The following is a 20,000-nucleotide window of genomic DNA, read 5'->3' as shown; positions in this document are numbered from 1 at the left end:
TCCTGTATCACCAGACTTTACTGTCCCTTATCACCAGACTTTACAGTCCTGTATCACCAGACTTTACTGTCCTGTATCACCAGACTTTACTGTCCTGTATCACCAGACTTTACTGTCCCTTATCACCAGACTTTACTGTCCTGTATCACCAGACTTTACTGTCCCTTATCACCAGACTTTACAGTCCTGTATCACCAAATACTTTACAGTCCTGTATCACCAAATACTTTACTGTCCTGTATCACCAAATACTTTACTGTCCTGTATCACCAAATACATGACTGTCCTGTATCACCAGACTTTACTGTCCTGTATCACCAGACTTTACTGTCCCTTATCACCAGACTTTACAGTCCTGTATCACCAGACATTACTGTCCCTTATCACCAGACTTTACTGTCCTGTATCACCAGACTTTACTGTCCTGTATCACCAGACTTTACTGTCCTGTATCACCAGACTTTACTGTCCTGTATCACCAGACATTACTGTCCCTTATCACCAGACTTTACTGTCCCTTATCACCAGACTTTACTGTCCCGTATCACCAGACTTTACTGTCCCTTATCACCAGACTTTACTGTCTTGTATCACCAGACTTTACTGTCCTGTATCACCAGACTTTACTGTCCCTTATCACCAGACTTTACTGTCCCTTATCACCAGACTTTACTGTCCCTTATCACCAGACTTTACAGTCCTGTATCACCAAATACTTTACTGTCCTGTATCACCAGACTTTACTGTCCTGTATCACCAAATACTTTACTGTCCTGTATCACCAGACATTACTGTCCCTTATCACCAGATTTTACTGTCCTGTATCACCAGACTTTACTGTCCCTTATCACCAGACTTTACTGTCCCTTATCACCAGACTTTACAGTCCTGTATCACCAAATACTTTACTGTCCTGTATCACCAGACTTTACTGTCCCTTATCACCAGATTTTACTGTCCCTTATCACCAGACTTTACAGTCCTGTATCACCAAATACTTTACTGTCCTGTATCACCAGACTTTACTGTCCTGTATCACCAGACTTTACTGTCCTGTATCACCAAACTTTACTGTCCCTTATCACCAGACTTTACTGTCCTGTATCACCAGACTTGACTGTCCTGTATCACCAGACTTTACTGTCCTGTATCACCAGACTTTACTGTCCCTTATCACCAGACTTTACAGTCCTGTATCACCAAATACTTTACTGTCCCTTATCACCAGACTTTACTGTCCCGTATCACCAGACTTTACTGTCCCTTATCACCAGACTTTACTGTCCTGTATCACCAGACTTTACTGTCCCTTATCACCAGACTTTACTGTCCTGTATCACCAGACTTTACTGTCCCTTATCACCAGACTTTACTGTCCCTTATCACCAGACTTTACTGTCCCTTATCACCAGACTTTACTGTCCCTTATCACCAGACTTTACAGTCCTGTATCACCAAATACTTTACTGTCCTGTATCACCAGACTTTACTGTCCTGTATCACCAAATACTTTACTGTCCTGTATCACCAGACATTACTGTCCCTTATCACCAGATTTTACTGTCCTGTATCACCAGACTTTACTGTCCCTTATCACCAGACTTTACTGTCCCTTATCACCAGACTTTACAGTCCTGTATCACCAAATACTTTACTGTCCTGTATCACCAGATTTTACTGTCCCTTATCACCAGACTTTACTGTCCCTTATCACCAGACTTTACAGTCCTGTATCACCAAATACTTTACTGTCCTGTATCACCAGACTTTACTGTCCTGTATCACCAGACTTTACTGTCCTGTATCACCAGACTTTACTGTCCCTTATCACCAGACTTTACTGTCCTGTATCACCAGACTTGACTGTCCTGTATCACCAGACTTTACTGTCCTGTATCACCAGACTTTACTGTCCCTTATCACCAGATTTTACTGTCCTGTATCACCAGACTTTACTGTCCCTTATCACCAGACTTTACTGTCCCTTATCACCAGACTTTACTGTCCTGTATCACCAGACTTTACTGTCCTGTATCACCAGACTTTACTGTCCTGTATCACCAGACTTTACTGTCCTGTATCACCAGACTTTACTGTCCTGTATCACCAGATTTTACTGTCCTGTATCACCAGACTTTACTGTCCCTTATCACCAGACTTTACTGTCCCTTATCACCAGACTTTACTGTCCCTTATCACCAGACTTTACAGTCCTGTATCACCAAATACTTTACTGCCCTGTATCACCAGACTTTACTGTCCTGTATCACCAGACTTTACTGTCCTGTATCACCAGACTTTACTGTCCTGTATCACCAGACTTTACTGTCCTGTATCACCAGACTTTACTGTCCTGTATCACCAGATTTTACTGTCCCTTATCACCAGACTTTACTGTCCTTATCACCAGACTTTACTGTCCCTTATCACCAGACTTTCCTGTATCACCAAATGCCCTGTATCACCAGACTTTACTGTCCTGTATCACCAGACTTTACTGTCCTGTATCACCAAACTTTACTGTCCCTTATCACCAGACTTTACTGTCCTGTATCACCAGACTTGACTGTCCTGTATCACCAGACTTTACTGTCCTGTATCACCAGACTTTACTGTCCCTTATCACCAGATTTTACTGTCCTGTATCACCAGACTTTACTGTCCCTTATCACCAGACTTTACTGTCTCTTATCACCAGACTTTACTGTCCTGTATCACCAGACTTTACTGTCCTGTATCACCAGACTTTACTGTCCTGTATCACCAGACTTTACTGTCCTGTATCACCAGATTTTACTGTCCTGTATCACCAGACTTTACTGTCCCTTATCACCAGACTTTACTGTCCCTTATCACCAGACTTTACAGTCCTGTATCAACAGACTTTACTGTCCCTTATCACCAGACTTTACTGTCCCTTATCACCAGACTTTACTGTCCTGTATCACCAGATTTTACTGTCCTGTATCACCAGACTTTACTGTCCCTTATCACCAGACTTTACTGTCCCTTATCACCAGACTTTACAGTCCTGTATCAACAGACTTTACTGTCCCTTATCACCAGATTTTACTGTCCTGTATCACCAGACTTTACTGTCCCTTATCACCAGACTTTACTGTCTCTTATCACCAGACTTTACTGTCCTGTATCACCAGACTTTACTGTCCTGTATCACCAGACTTTACTGTCCTGTATCACCAGACTTTACTGTCCTGTATCACCAGATTTTACTGTCCTGTATCACCAGACTTTACTGTCCCTTATCACCAGACTTTACTGTCCCTTATCACCAGACTTTACAGTCCTGTATCAACAGACTTTACTGTCCCTTATCACCAGACTTTACTGTCCCTTATCACCAGACTTTACTGTCCTTTCTCAGAGAGTTAGGCTAGATGACCGTTCAATAGTACCTCTCTTATTCTCTGATTCTCTCTGTTCCTCTCCTTTTGTATTGTGTTGTGTTGTATTGTATTGTATAGTGTTGTATTGTGTTGAGTTGAGTTGTGTTGTGTTGTGGACTCAACATAGATAGAGCTGTGTACAAATTTTAATCCTGTTATTACCTAATTAATAGTCCAGACTGACTGGATCACAGAGAGAGAGACAGGAAGTGCCCTCAGGGCAGGATTCTCAGAACAGGATAACACACAGAGACACACACACACATCCACAGACAAACACGATCATGTGTGCAGACAGACGGATGGACAGACAGACAGACGGATGGACAGACAAGTGTACACTGAACAGGCACACACACACACACACAAACACAGATGCACCCCGGATCACATCACTACTCTAGTTTATAAGTCATATCAATGGAACTAATGTCTCAAGAGATTACATGTTTGGGTCTAAATGGAGTGAGAAGGACTTTTGTTGGATCAAACATCCGTCCACCACCTGGCTTTATTGTTAGTCAGCCAAATGTTATGTATTTCCAAACAGCAAACCGAAACGTAACAGTTGTCTGGACCAGGGACATGCTGTGTTTATGCAACTCTATGCAACAAAAGGCTCACAATTGGACATACAGCAGATGGTTAATGCAAAATAAGAGCCATATAAAGCTAAACGTGACAGGCTTAGTCCTTATCCAACTCTATCAGGCCTCAGAGTGTCTCTGGTCCAGGCCTCTGTCGGGTGGATCCTGTAAAAGCAACCAAAGGCCCCTACAGAAGCTTTTCTCCTAACATCTAGGCTACAGCTGTCCATACATATGCCAACACATTCTTTCAACAAACTTTCAAACTGACCAACGGACGATAAAAATATGTAATAATAACTTCAAAGTAGGCAACTAGAAAATGAACTTGATTGCTTTTTGGTTTTGCTGTCTCCCGTTTCATTCCGTAAGAGAAGAGAAGGGCCATAAAAGAGAGATGTTTTTAATCTATTGAAGTCGGTGACGTTTTAGAACGTTGGAACGACGATCCGTGAAACTGCGCGCGGAATTAGAGTGCTGCAGACAGACGATCATGTGGCTCGAGCGAAAGGAAGACCCCTGCGCGCTGAGCGGCTGAGAGCGCGGGCTTTGGACTCCGGAAGAAGGACGATGGAATAGAATTCTACGTTGCCTGGCGACCGACCGACCGACCGACCGACCGACGGTCGACTGAACTATTGGGAGTCAATATGCCAACGTTTTCTGTCATGTACAAAGGAGCAGTTATCATTAGCAGGTAAACTCCGGTGAAGAGAGGAAGAGGGGAGCGGAGCAGGTGTTTGTGAAAGAATGATGATGTGTTTTACAAATCCGCTTTTTACCTTCTTGAACACGTTTTTATATATATATATATATATATATATATATAGGAATACTAGGCTATTATTAAAACCGTTGATGACCAGAATGTACTTTGTTTAGGCTGTCAATTTATTGAAAAACGGATTTTAAAGCGCGCCTTTGAATGGTGCGTTTCAAAGCTGCTGTCCGTTTCTCCACCGCAGAAGGCCGATAGACGACAAATTCTGTTTTGAAAGTGCAATTCACTGTAGGATATATCCTTTTTTTTGTGTGTGAACACAATATATAATGTAGTTTAAACGAATGTATTAGAAAAATGCACATTTCTTTGCAGGTTTGATGAATTACAATAATGTTTGGAGTTGTGTTGCGCCGGCTAAATTGTTGTTGATAAAGAACAAATGTAATACTAGTGTATTTAACCCAGTGTGTAGTCTATCTTTAGTGTATTTTACCCAGTGTGTAGTCTATCTGTAGTGTATTTTACCCAGTGTGTAGTCTATCTTTAGTGTATTTTACCCAGTGTGTAGTCTATCTTTAGTGTATTTTACCCAGTGTGTAGTCTATCTTTAGTGTATTTTACCCAGTGTGTAGTCTATCTTTAGTGTATTTTACCCAGTGTGTAGTCTATCTTTAGTGTATTTTACCCAGTGTGTAGTCTATTTTACCCAGTGTGTAGTCTATTTTACCCAGTGTGTAGTCTATCTTTAGTGTATTTTACCCAGTGTGTAGTCTATTTTACCCAGTGTGTAGTCTATCTTTAGTGTATTTTACCCAGTGTGTAGTCTATTTTACCCAGTGTGTAGTCTATTTTACCCAGTGTGTAGTCTATTTTACCCAGTGTGTAGTCTATCTTTAGTGTATTTTACCCAGTGTGTAGTCTATTTTACCCAGTGTGTAGTCTATCTTTAGTGTATTTTACCCAGTGTGTAGTCTATTTTACCCAGTGTGTAGTCTATTTTACCCAGTGTGTAGTCTATCTTTAGTGTATTTTACCCAGTGTGTAGTCTATTTTACCCAGTGTGTAGTCTATCTTTAGTGTATTTTACCCAGTGTGTAGTCTATTTTACTACTTTTGTAGTGTGTAGTCTATCTTTAGTGTATTTTACCCAGTGTGTAGTCTATTTTACCCAGTGTGTAGTCTATTTTACCCAGTGTGTAGTCTATCTTTATTTTTACCCAGTGTGTAGTCTATCTTTAGTGTATTTTACCCAGTGTGTAGTCTATTTTACCCAGTGTGTAGCCTATCTGTATGTTTTTACCCAGTGTGTAGTCTATTTTATTTTACCCAGTGTGTAGTCTATTTTTAGTGTATTTTATTTTACCCAGTGTGTAGTCTATCTTTTGTGTATTTTACCCAGTGTGTAGCCTATCTGTAGTATTTTACCTAGTGTGTAGTCTATTTTACCCAGTGTGTAGTCTATTTTACCCAGTGTGTAGTCTATCTTTAGTGTATTTTACCCAGTGTGTAGTCTATCTTTAGTGTATTTTACCCAGTGTGTAGTCTATCTTTAGTGTATTTTACCCAGTGTGTAGTCTATTTTACCCAGTGTGTAGTGTATTTTACCCAGTGTGTAGTCTATATTCAGTGTATTTTACCCAGTGTGTAGTCTATCTTTAGTGTATTTTGCCCAGTGTGTAGTCTATCTTTAGTGTATTTTACCCAGTGTGTAGTCTATTTTACCCAGTGTGTAGCCTACCTTTAGTGTATTTTACCCAGTGTGTAGTCTATCTTTAGTGTATTTTACCCAGTGTGTAGTCTATCTTTAGTGTATTTTACCCAGTGTGTAGTCTATTTTACCCAGTGTGTAGTCTATCTTTAGTGTATTTTACCCAGTGTGTAGTCTATCTTTAGTGTATTTTACCCAGTGTGTAGTCTATCTTTAGTGTATTTTACCCAGTGTGTAGTCTATTTTTTACCCAGTGTGTAGTCTATTTTACCCAGTGTGTAGTCTATCTTTAGTATTTTACCCAGTGTGTAGTCTATATTATTTTACAGTGTATTTTTTACCCAGTGTAGTTTTTTAGTGTGTAGTCTATCTTTAGTGTATTTTACCCAGTGTGTAGTCTATCTTTAGTGTATTTTACCCAGTGTGTAGTCTATCTTTAGTGTATTTTACCCAGTGTGTAGTCTATTTTACCCAGTGTGTAGTCTATTTTACCCAGTGTGTAGTCTATCTTTAGTGTATTTTACCCAGTGTGTAGTCTATCTTTAGTGTATTTTACCCAGTGTGTAGTCTATCTTTAGTGTATTTTACCCAGTGTGTACCCTATCTTTAGTGTATTTTACCCAGTGTGTAGTCTATCTTTAGTGTATTTTACCCAGTGTGTAGTCTATTTTACCCAGTAGTCTATCTTTAGTGTATTTTACCCAGTGTGTAGTCTATCTTTAGTGTGTAGTCTATCTTTAGTGTGTAGTCTATTTTAGTACCCAGTGTGTAGTCTATCTTTAGTGTATTTTACCCAGTGTGTAGTCTATCTTTATGTATTTTTGTGTAGTCCTTTAGTGTATTTTACCCAGTGTGTAGTCTATCTTTAGTGTATTTTACCCAGTGTGTAGTCTATCTTTAGTGTATTTTACCCAGTGTGTAGTCTATTTTACCCAGTGTGTAGTCTATCTTTAGTCTCTTTTACCCAGTGTGTAGTCTATCTTTAGCCTATTTTACCCAGTGTGTAGTCTATCTTTAGTGTATTTTACCCAGTGTGTAGTCTATCTTTAGTGTATTTTACCCAGTGTGTAGTCTATCTTTAGCCTATTTTACCCAGTGTGTAGTCTATCTTTAGTGTATTTTACCCAGTGTGTAGTCTATCTTTAGTGTATTTTACCCAGTGTGTAGTCTATCTTTAGTGTATTTTACCCAGTGTGTATCTTTTTAGTGTATTTTACCCAGTGTGTAGTCTATCTTTAGTGTATTTTACCCAGTGTGTACCCTATCTATGTATTTTTTACCCAGTGTGTAGTCCTATTTTACCCAGTGTGTAGTCTATCTTTAGTGTATTTTACCCAGTGTGTAGTCCTATCTTTAGTGTATTTTACCCAGTGTGTAGTTTTTTACCCAGTGTGTAGTCTATTTTACCCAGTGTGTACCCTAGTGTATTTTACCCAGTGTGTAGTCTATCTTTAGTGTATTTTACCCAGTGTGTAGTCTATCTTTAGTGTGTGTATTTTTTTGTAGTCTATTTTACCCAGTGTGTAGCATCTTTAGTGTATTTTTTACCCAGTGTGTAGTCTATTTTACCCAGTGTGTAGTCTATCTTTAGTGTATTTTACCCAGTGTGTAGTCTATCTTTAGTGTATTTTACCCAGTGTGTAGTCTATCTTTAGTGTATTTTACCCAGTGTGTAGTCTATCTTTAGTGTATTTTACCCAGTGTGTAGTCTATCTTTAGTGTATTTTACCCAGTGTGTAGTCTATCTTTAGTGTATTTTACCCAGTGTGTAGTCTATCTTTAGTGTATTTTACCCAGTGTGTAGTCTATATTTAGTGTATTTTACCCAGTGTGTAGTCTATATTTAGTGTATTTTACCCAGTGTGTAGTCTATCTTTAGTGTATTTTACCCAGTGTGTACCCTATCTTTAGTGTATTTTACCCAGTGTGTAGTCTATATTTAGTGTATTTTCATAACGAGGATACAATAAACTACACTGTAATTTGAGTGTAGCCTACACAGCTCATCCGGTCAGTCACGCACCCCTCTCCATCTCTCCATGTGGGCAATGATGCAGGGAGATGGAATAGGGTTGGTTAGTTGTGAAGACCACATACATACACAGCACTAATCTCTCCCTGCCAGCTTGTTATAACACCACAGCCTGTATTGAGCTATTATTACACTACATTGTAGCCTATTATGGATGCATTTGGGAAGTTAATGCCAAAACCCAGTATTATTGTATTATTTTGTGACCCTCTGTTAGATATTTGCTATGTAACAACTGTTAGTCCAATCTGACCTGAAACAGAACCAAAAAGGAAATCAGGATTTTAGTCTTAACTATCCCAAATCTCCAAATGAAAACGTTGACAGGAGAATTAGTGGGGAATTTGGCAAGGCTGTTCAACGTGTTTATATGAGCTGATTTTCACAGAGAGAATAGACCACATAGAAAATAGAGCCAGAATAGAGTTGGGACTGGTGCCAATATGAGCTGATTTTCACAGAGAGAATAGACCAAATAGAAAATAGAGTCCAGAATAGAGTTGGGACTGGTGCCAATATGAGCTGATTTTCACAGAGAGAATAGACCAAATAGAAAATAGAGCCAGAATAGAGTTGGGACTGGTGCCAATATGAGCTGATTTTCACAGAGAGAATAGACCAAATAGAAAATAGAGCCAGAATAGAGTTGGGACTGGTGCCAATATGAGCTGATTTTCACAGAGAGAATAGACCAAATAGAAAATAGAGCCAGAATAGAGTTGGGACTGGTGCCAATATGAGCTGATTTTCACAGAGAGAATAGACCAAATAGAAAATAGAGCCAGAATAGAGTTGGGACTGGTGCCAATATGAGCTGATTTTCACAGAGAGAATAGACTAAATAGAAAATAGAGCCAGAATAGAGTTGGGATTGGTGGCAATAATAGAACAAATGGTTTCCTAAATGGTGCATTTGGACTCTCGGTCCAGTGAGGGGCTACAGCTACAGTAGTTGATACTGGGTTGAGTCTGAAGCCATGGGTTCTGGATAAAGATATTGGCTAGTGATATTGTTTGGTTTTATTACTATGGGTCACAGTTCCACGAGGACATATGAAAATCACTTTGGTTGTGACATACAGCAGATCCCAAACATGAGGGAAGAACCATTCAACCATAAATCAAATCAAATGTATTTATATAGCCCTTCGTACATCAGCTGATATCTCAAAGTGCTGTACAGAAACCCAGCCTAAAACCCCAAACAGCAAGCAATGCAGGTGTAGAAGCACGGTGGCTAGGAAAATCTCCCTAGAAAGGCCAAAACCTAGGAAGAAACCTAGAGAGGAACCAGGCTATGAGGGGGGGGGGGGCAGTCCTCTTCTGGCTGTGCCGGGTGGAGATTATAACAGAACATGGACAAGATGTTCAAATGTTCATAAATGACCAGCATGGTCCAATAATAATAAAGCAGAACAGTTGAAACTGGAGCAGCAGCACGGCCAGGTGGACTGGGGACAGCAAGGAGTCATCATGTCAGGTAGTCCTGAGGCATAGTCCTAGGGCTCAGGTCCTCCGAGAGAGAGAAAGAAAGAGAGAATTATAGAGAGCGTACTTAAATTCACACAGGACACCAAATAGGACAGGAGAAGTACTCCAGATATAACAAACTGACCCTAGCCCCCCGACACATAAACTACTGCAGCATAAATACTGGAGGCTGAGACAGGAGGGGTCAGGAGACAAAGAATAAGAATAACACTCCTGCTGTGGACATCAGAGAAGTAGAAGATCTGTCCATGTCTTCTGCTCTGTGATTTTCAGACATGGTACTTCCTGGCTGTGTTCCCCTCCTCTCTCAAATGATTATCAGACATGGTACTTCCTGGCTGTGTTCCCCTCCTCTCTCAAATGATTATCAGACATAGTACTTCCTGGCTGTGTTCCCCTCCTCTCTCAAATGATTATCAGACATAGTACTTCCTGACTGTGTTCCCGTCCTCTCTCAAATGATTATCAGACAAAGTACTTCCTGGCTGTGTTCCCCTCCTCTCTCAGATGAATTTCAGACATATTGCTTCCTGGCTGTGTCCCCCTCCTCTCTCAGATGAATTTCAGACATATTGCTTCCTGGCTGTGTTCCCCTCCTCTATAAGATGATTATCAGACAGCTTTCTTGTCAATGGACAAAGACAAATCTGCTTTGTTTCTGTGTTGATTTGGGTTGTCATTTGGTGGCTACAGATTGTGTTTGGTTTATGAGTTGGGTCACAACGGTGTAACAAGGGTTAACAATTTGGTTCATAGTAGATCAAGGCTCTCCAACCCTGTTCCTGGAGAGCTACTATCCAGAAACCTACAGGAGGGTGGCTTTCCAGGAACAGGTTTGGAGTTAAAATCTATAGGAGGGTAGCTCTCTAGGAACAGGGTTGGAGTTAAGGAGGGTAGCTCTCCAGGAACAGGGATGGAGTGTAAACCTACAAGACTGTAGCTCTCCAGGAACAAGGTTGGAGTTAAAATCTATAGGAGGGTAGCTCTCTAGGAACAGGGTTAGAGTGTAAACCTACAGGAGGGTAGCTCTCCAGGAACAGGGTTGGAGTGTAAACCTACAAGACTGTAGCTCTCCAGGAACAGGGTTGGAGTTAAAACCTACAGGACTGTAGCTCTCCAGGAACAGGGTTGGAGTGTAAACCTACAGGTGGGTAGCTCTCCAGGAACAGGTTGGAGAGAACCTGTAGTACACCAACAATGTTTGGGAACCACAGGGATTCCCCTCCTTCACTGAATACCATAGAAGTAGAATGATGGATCAGTGTCTAGTATATTTGTATCTATGCTGTATGCTTATTACCAGATGGTTCAGTGTCTAGTATAATGGTATCTACAGTTGAAGTCGGAAGTTTACATACACAGCCAAATACATTTAAACTCCGTTTTTCACAATTCCTGACATTTAATCCTAGTAAAAATTCCCTGTTTTAGGTCAGTTAGGATTACCACTCTATTTTAAGAATGTGACATGTCAGAATTAGATTAGAGAGAATGATTTATTTCAGCTTTTATTTCTTTCATCACATTCCCAGGGGGTCAGAAATTTACATACACTCAATTAGTATTTGGTAGCATTGCCTTTACATTGTTTAACCTGGGTCAAACATTTCGGGTAGCCTTCCACAAGCTTCCCACAATAAGTTGGGTGGATTCTGGCCCATTCCTCCTGACAGAACTGGTGTAACTGAGTCAGGTTTGTAGGCCTCCTTGCTTGCACATGCTTTTTCAGTTCTGCCCACACATTTTCTATGGGATTGAGGTCACGGCTTTGTGATGGCCACTCCAATACCTTGACTTTGTTGTCCTTAAGCCATTTTGCCACAACTTTGGAATTATGCTTGGGGTCATTGTCCATTTGTAAGACCCCATTTGCGACCAAGCTTTAACTTCCTGACTGATGTCTTGAGATGTTGCTTCAATATATCCACATAATTTTCCTCCCTCATGATGCCATCTATTTTGTGAAGTGCACCAGTCCCTCCTGCAGCAAAGTACACCCACAACATGATGCTGCCACCTCCATGCTTCACGGTTGGGATGGTGTTCTTCGGCTTGCAAGGCCCCCCATTTTCCTCCAAACATAACGATGGTCATTATGAACAAACAGTTATATTTTTGTTTCATCAGACCAGAGGACGTTTCTCCAAAAAGTACGATCTTTGTCCCCATGTGCAGTTGCAAACCATAGTCTTGCTTTTTAATGGTGGTTTTGGAGCAGTGGCTTCTTCCTTGCTGAGCGGCCTTTTCAGGTTATGTCGATATAGGACTCGTTTTACTGTGGATATAGATACTTTTGTACCTGTTTCTTCCAGCATCTTCACAAAGTCCTTTGCTGTTGTTCTGGGATCGATTTGCACTTTTCGCACCAAAGTACGTTCATCTCTAGGAGACAGAACGCGTCCCCTTCCTGAGCGGTATGAAGGCTGCGTGGTCCCATGGTGTTTATACTTGCGTACTATTGTTTGTACAGATGAACGTGGTACCTTCAGGTGTTTGGAAATTGCTCCCAAGGATGAACCAGACTTGTGGAGGTCTACAATTTTTTTCTGAGGTCTTGGCTGATTTCTTTTGATTTTCCCATGATGTCAAGCAAAGAGGCACTGAGTTTGAAGGTAGGCCTTGAAATACATCCACAGGTACATCTCCAATTGACTCAAATTATGTCAATTAGACTATCAGAAGCTTCTAAAGCCCTGACATCATTTTCTGGAATTTTCCAAGCTGTTTAAAGGCACAGTCAACTTAGTGTATGTAAACGTCTGACCCACTGGAATTGTGATACAGTGAATTATAAGTGAAATAATCTGTCTGTAAACCATTGTTGGTAAAATGACTTGTGTCATGCACAAAGTAGATGTCCTAACCGACTTGCCAAAACTATAGTTTGTTAACAAGACATTTGTGGAGTGGTTGAAAAATTTGTTTTAATGACTCCAACCTAAGTGTATGTAAACTTCCAACTGTATATTGTATGCTTACTGCCACATGGTTCAGTGTCTAGTATCATTGTATCTATGCTGTATGCTTACTGCCACATGGTTCAGTGTCTAGTATCTTTGTATCTATGCTGTATACTTAGTGCCACATGGTTCAGTGTCTAGTATCTTTGTATCTATGCCATATGCTTACTGCCACATGGTTCAGTGTCTAGTATCTTTGTATCTATGCTGTATTCTTAGTGCCACATGGTTCAGTGTCTAGTATCATTGTATCTATGCTGTATGCTTACTGCCACATGGTTCAGTGTCTAGTATCTTTGTATCTATGCCGTATGCTTACTGCCACATTGTTCAGTGTTTGTGTCACTCCTCTCCACTCAAATATGTTAATCATAAATGTCTAGTCAGTGGACAAAGATGGCTGCTTTGTTTCTCTATTGTCATTTGGTGGAGGTGGTGGTGGGTTGATGTTCTGTTACACTTTTAATCCCACAGCTCTAAGACTCTAAGAATCAATGCTTTAGTTCTAGAAGAGCAGAGCAGACTGAATGTTCCAGCCTCCAAGTGCTGAAGTGGTGCTCTTTATCTTCATAAATGTCCTCTATTAGACCTGAATAGATAATAATATCTGCAGGTGATCTATAGTAGGTCATTGTGATGAGGTTTATCTTCATCAGGTAAAGGTCCTCTATTAGACTTGCATAGATAATACAATCTGCAGGTGACCTATAGTAGGTCATTGTGATGAGGTTTATCTTCATCAGGTAAAGGTCCTCTATTAGACTTGCATAGATAATACAATCTGCAGGTGACCTATAGTAGGTCATTGTGATGAGGTTTATCTTCATCAGGTAAAGGTCCTCTATTAGACCTGAATAGATAATACAATCTGCAGGTGACCTATAGTAGGTCATTGTGATGAGGTTTATCTTCATCAGGTAAAGGTCCTCTATTAGACCTGAATAGATAATACATCTGCAGGTATAGACCTAAAGGTCATTGTGATGAGGTTTATCTTCATCAGTGAATAGGTCATTGTGATCTATTAGACCTGAATAGATAATACAATCTGCAGGTGACCTATAGTAGGTCATTGTGATGAGGTTTATCTTCATCAGGTAAAGGTCCTCTATTAGACTTGCATAGATAATACAATCTGCAGGTGATCTATAGTAGGTCATTGTGATGAGGTTTATCTTCATAAAGGTCCTCTATTAGACCTGAATAGATAATACAATCTGCAGGTGACCTATAGTAGGTCATTGTGATGAGGTTTATCTTCATCAGGTAAAGGTCCTCTATTAGACCTGAATAGATAATACAATCTGCAGGTGACTATAGTAGGTCATTGTGATGAGGTTTATCTTCATCAGGTAAAGGTCCTCTATTAGACCTGAATAGATAATACAATCTGCAGGTGATCTATAGTAGGTCATTGTGATGAGGTTTATCTTCATAAAGGTCCTCTAGGTTTATCTTGACCTATAAGGTCATTGGTCTTCTCTATTAGACCTGAATAGATAATACAATCTGCAGGTGATCTATAGTAGGTCATTGTGATGAGGTTTATCTTCATCAGGTAAAGGATAATACAATCTGCAGGTCTATAGTAGGTCATTGTGATGAGGTTTATCTTCATAAAGGTCCTCTATTAGACCTGAATAGATAATACAATCTGCAGGTGATCTATAGTAGGTCATTGTGATGAGGTTTATCTTCATCAGGTCCTCTATTAGACCTGAATAGATAATACAATCTGCAGGTGATCTATAGTAGGTCATTGTGATGAGGTTTATCTTCATCAGGTAAAGGTCCTCTATTAGACCTGAATAGATAATACAATCTGCAGGTGATCTATAGTAGGTCATTGTGATGAGGTTTATCTTCATCAGGTAAAGGTCCTCTATTAGACCTGAATAGATAATACAATCTGCAGGTGATCTATGGTAGGTCATTGTGATGAGGTTTATCTTCATCAGTTAAAGGTCCTCTATTAGACCTGAATAGATAATACAATCTGCAGGTGACCTATAGTAGGTCATTGTGATGAGGTTTATCTTCATCAGGTAAAGGTCCTCTATTAGACCTGAATAGATAATACAATCTGCAGGTGATCTATAGTAGGTCATTGTGATGAGGTTTATCTTCATCAGTTAAAGGTCCTCTATTAGACCTGAATAGATAATACAATCTGCAGGTGATCTATAGTAGGTCATTGTGATGAGGTTTATCTTCATCAGGTAAAGGTCCTCTATTAGACCTGCATACTACCAGAAGTACTCTACCATTTATCAACACAAGACGACTGTCTCTTCTTGTCAATGGTCTCCTAAAGAACACATTCCTCCTTATGACTCCCTTCTTTCCAAACATTCACTTTCTATCCCTAAAGCCAACGTTTGGTCTACCCGCTTTCACCAACGACTTCAATACTCAACCCTCTAATAACAGCGACTTGCTTGGTTCATTTGTACGTACGTCGACCTCTCATTGTCTTAGTTACAGGAGTCTTTTGTCCTCTGTGACGTGTCCATGGAGCCTCTCACACTGAAATACTGATATTCCCCACTGCCCTGGGGGGCTGAATCAGAAGGCTAGATCCCATACCCCGAGAGATTGTGCAGACAGTGCAGATTGTCATTGCTTACCAGTACCTCCATGGTTCACACAGAGAACAAAAGGCCAATAGAGAAACACAGGGGAATTTGTGTCTGTTGGAAAGCCGACAGACAGTACCTGGTTTTCCTTTAGGATTTTGCCTGTGCTTATCTCTATTCCGTTTATTTTTAAACCTAAAAAAAAAAAACCTTACCGAAGATAAGTATACCCATGAATCAAAATCAAATTATATTTGTCACATACAACAGGTGTACTGTGAAATGCTTACTTAACCAACAATGCAGTTGAAGAAGTAGAGGTAAGACCATATTTAAGTAAAGAAACTACAGTAAAGAATCTGATGCAGCCACCACCATCATGAAGAGTGCATTGATGTGTTGTGTTGGTTTTGGCCCCCCAAAAATAAGGCTTTTTATTCAGGAAAAAAGTTCACTTTATTTGCCATATTTTTTTGCAGTACTTGTTCTGTGCCTTATTGCAGACATGATGCATGTTTGTAATATTTGTATTAGTGTTGTGGAGTCACTACAATGTTGTTGATCCATCCTCCGTTGTAACCTGTCACAGCTATTAAACTCTGTAACTGTTTTAAAGTCACCATTGGCCTCATGGTGAAATCCCTGAGTGGTTTCCTTCCTCTCCGGCAACTGAGTTAGGAAGGACGCCTGTATCATTGTGGTGACTGGGTGTATTGATACACCATCCAAAGTGTAATTAATAACTTCACCATACTCAAAGGGATATTCAATGTCTGCTTTTTTTTACCCATCTACCCATCTTTTACCCATCTACCCATCTTTTACCCATCTACCCATCTTTTACCCATCTACCCATCTTTTACCCATCTTTTACCCATCTACCCATCTTTTACCCTACTAATAATGTAGGTGCCCTTTGCGAGGCTTTGGAAAACCTCCCTGATCTTTGTGGTTGAATCTGTGCTTGAAATTCACTGCTCAACTGAGGGACCTTATAGATAATTGTATGTGTGGGGTACAGAGATGGGTTAGTCATTCAAATGTAATTATTGTACACTGACTGAGTCCATACAAATTATTATGTGACTTGTTAAGCAAATGTTTACTCCTGAGCTTATTTAGGCTTGATATAATGAAGTGTTTATTGGGTTATTGACTCAAGACATTTAATCTTTTCATTTGTAATGAATTTATAAACATTTCTAAAAACATAAATCCACTTTGACATTATGGGGTTTTGTGTGTAGATCAGTGACACAAAATCTCAATTTAATCCATGTTCTGATTGGCCAGTGAGGGGCCAAGCATCGACACACCTACAACTTATTTACTCATCAAAGCTCAGCCGTTTCGCGCCACGTCCCGGTCTTGCACTCATAATTCCCGCTATGAAAATAGCAATAAATATCTCTGACACCCCCCGGACCTACAGCGCTACAGCCAGCGCTGATATTGAAAAAACTATTCAAATAGAGCCCTATGGTGAAACCTGCACCAGCTTAATGATGCTCTAGTGGCCTGGTGGTGTTCTGGAATCTGTGAAACCAGGAAATGTGTGTACTGTATAATGGAGATGTATATTGGTTACTGCTCTGGGATACGGTCAATTAGTTAGTTTCTTTGTTGTCAAACCTTGGATAATCAATGTAAAGCTGATGTTGGTGATTCACTTTGTTTCATTTTCTCTTCCCCTTCTCCATTCTCTTTTTCCTCTCCTCTCCTCTCCTCTCCTCTCCTCTCCTCTCCTCTCCTCTCCTCTCCTCTCCTCTCCTCTCCTCTCCTCTCCTCTCCTCTCCTCTCCTCTCCTCTCCTCTCCTCTCCCTCTCCTCTCCTCTCCTCTCCTCTCCTCTCCTCTCCTCTCCTCTCCTCTCCTCTCCTCTCTCCTCTCCCTCTCCTCTCCTCTCCTCTCCTCTCCTCTCCTCTCCTCTCCATCCTCTCCCTCTCCTCTCCATTCTCCTCTCCTCTCCTCTCCTCTCCTCTCCTCTCCTCTCCTCTCCTCCTCTCCTCTCCTCTCCTCTCCTCTCCTCTCCTCTCCTCTCCTCTCCTCCTCTCTCTCCATCTCCTCTCCTCTCCTCTCTCCTCTCCTCTCCTCTCCTCTCCTCTCCTCTCTCTCTCCTCTCCTCCTCTCCCTCTCTCCTCTCCTCTCCTCTCTCCTCTAGGACACTAATGGGTCCGTATGGGGTAGACCGTGCCGTTCATGAAATAGAATTTACTGACTGTGAGAATGGACTGGGTAAGTCTGTAACACATTCTATAATAGAACACACTCACAACACACTCACAACCTAACACATTCTATCCCACAACACACTCAGCTAGCCACAGTACTGACCAGTGGTGTAGCGGTGCTTGGAGAAGTGGGTATACTCACGTTTTGACAAAACTTTCCCAAACAGCCCATTCTATTTACTGACTGAGAGAATGGACTGGGAAAGTCTAGAACACATTCTATTTACTGACTGAGAGAATGGACTGGGAAAGTCTAGAACACATTCTATTTACTGACTGAGAGAATGGACTGGGAAAGTCTAGAACACATTCTATTTACTGACTGTGAGAAGACTGGACTGGGAAAGTCTAGAACACATTCTATTTACTGACTGTGAGAAGACTGGACTGGGAAAGTCTAGAACACATTCTATTTACTGACTGTGAGACTGGACTGGGAAAGACTGGACTGGACTGGGAAAGTCTAGAACACATTCTATTTACTGACTGTGAGAAGACTGGACTGGGAAAGTCTAGAACACATTCTATTTACTGACTGTGAGAAGACTGGACTGGGAAAGTCTAGAACACATTCTATTTACTGACTGTGAGAAGACTGGACTGGGAAAGTCTAGAACACATTCTATTTACTGACTGTGAGAAGACTGGACTGGGAAAGTCTAGAACACATTCTATTTACTGACTGAGAGAAGACTGGACTGGGAAAGTCTAGAACACATTCTATTTACTGACTGAGAGAAGACTGGACTGGGAAAGACAGATCTATGATTACTGGATCTATACTGTAGGTTAACCTGTCATAGATCTATGAGGACTGGATCTATACTGTAGGTTAACCTGTCATAGATCTATGAGGACTGGATCTATACTGTAGGTTAACCTGTCATAGATCTATGAGTACTGGATCTATACTGTAGGTTAACCTGTCATAGATCTATGAGTACTGGATCTATACTGTAGGTTAACCTGTCATAGATCTATGAGTACTGGATCTATACTGTAGGTTAACCTGTCATAGATCTATGAGGACTGGATCTATACTGTAGGTTAACCTGTCATAGATCTATGAGTACTGGATCTATACTGTAGGTTAACCTGTCATAGATCTATGAGTACTGGATCTATACTGTAGGTTAACCTGTCATAGATCTATGAGTACTGGATCTATACTGTAGGTTAACCTGTCATAGATCTATGAGTACTGGATCTATACTGTAGGTTAACCTGTCATAGATCTATGAGGACTGGATCTATACTGTAGGTTAACCTGTCATAGATCTATGAGTACTGGATCTATACTGTAGGTTAACCTGTCATAGATCTATGAGTACTGGATCTATACTGTAGGTTAACCTGTCATAGATCTATGAGGACTGGATCTATACTGTAGGTTAACCTGTCTATATAGATCAAGTGGCAGGAAAACTAGGCTAAGAGCAGAGGACAGTACAGGGTTTTGTACATGTCCATAGACAGACTGAAACAAACAGACTGTAGATAACAGTTACCAGTGTTTTAGAGCTAGTCTGTGTGTGTGTGTGTGTGTGTGTGTGTGTGTGTGTGTGTGTGTGTGTGTGTGTGTGTGTGTGTGTGTGTGTGTGTGTGTGTGTGTGTGTGTGTGTGTGTGTGTGTGTGTGTGTGTGTGTGTGTGTGTGTGGGCGCGTGCACGTGTGTATGTGTAGTAGAGAAGTGAGACATGTGGTGAGGCTTTAACCTCTGAGTTCTGTCCTGCCAGGATAATGACAAGGAGATCAGTTGTTTACTACAATCGTCCTCAGTTCACTCCCCGGGACAGCACAAGGCTACAGACACATTACACACACATTCCCGTAGGCACAAACACACACACACACACATTCACGTATGCACACACACACACACACACACATTCACATATGCACACACACACACATTCACATATGCGCACACACACACAAATTCACATATGCGCACACACACACAAATTCATATATGCACACACACACATACACACAAATTCATATATGCACACACACACACACACACACATTCACGTATGCACACACACACACATTCACATATGCACACACACACAAATTCACATATGCGCACACACACACACAATTCACATATGCGCACACACACACAAAAATTCATATATGCACACACACACACACACACACACACACACACACACATATGCGCACACACACACACATTCACATATGCGCACACACACACACACACATATGCACACACACACACACACACACACACACACACACACACACACACACACACACACAC

The 20,000-nt window shown here is 40.8% G+C and overlaps 1 protein-coding gene across 5 annotated transcripts in view; it reads left to right on the top strand.

Annotated features, from left to right (window-relative positions):
• LOC112242149 (synaptojanin-2-binding protein) overlaps positions 1-20,000 on the top strand; it is a 122,621-nt gene that overhangs the window by 42,286 nt on the left and 60,335 nt on the right. For 4 of the 5 annotated variants that reach the window (XM_042316673.1, XM_042316675.1, XM_042316671.1 and 1 more), the window contains one exon: positions 17,645-17,718. In XM_042316673.1, the coding sequence (XP_042172607.1) occupies positions 17,645-17,718 (74 nt within the window). Of the gene's footprint in view, positions 1-4,466; positions 4,692-17,644; positions 17,719-20,000 lie in introns of those variants that run through there. The other variant, XM_042316672.1, reaches the window with a different exon arrangement.

Source organism: Oncorhynchus tshawytscha, unplaced genomic scaffold (genome assembly GCF_018296145.1).
Source record: "Oncorhynchus tshawytscha isolate Ot180627B unplaced genomic scaffold, Otsh_v2.0 Un_contig_6540_pilon_pilon, whole genome shotgun sequence".
Classification (NCBI taxonomy): Eukaryota; Metazoa; Chordata; class Actinopteri; order Salmoniformes; family Salmonidae; genus Oncorhynchus; species Oncorhynchus tshawytscha.
This window is presented reverse-complemented; position numbering and strand designations above follow the sequence as displayed.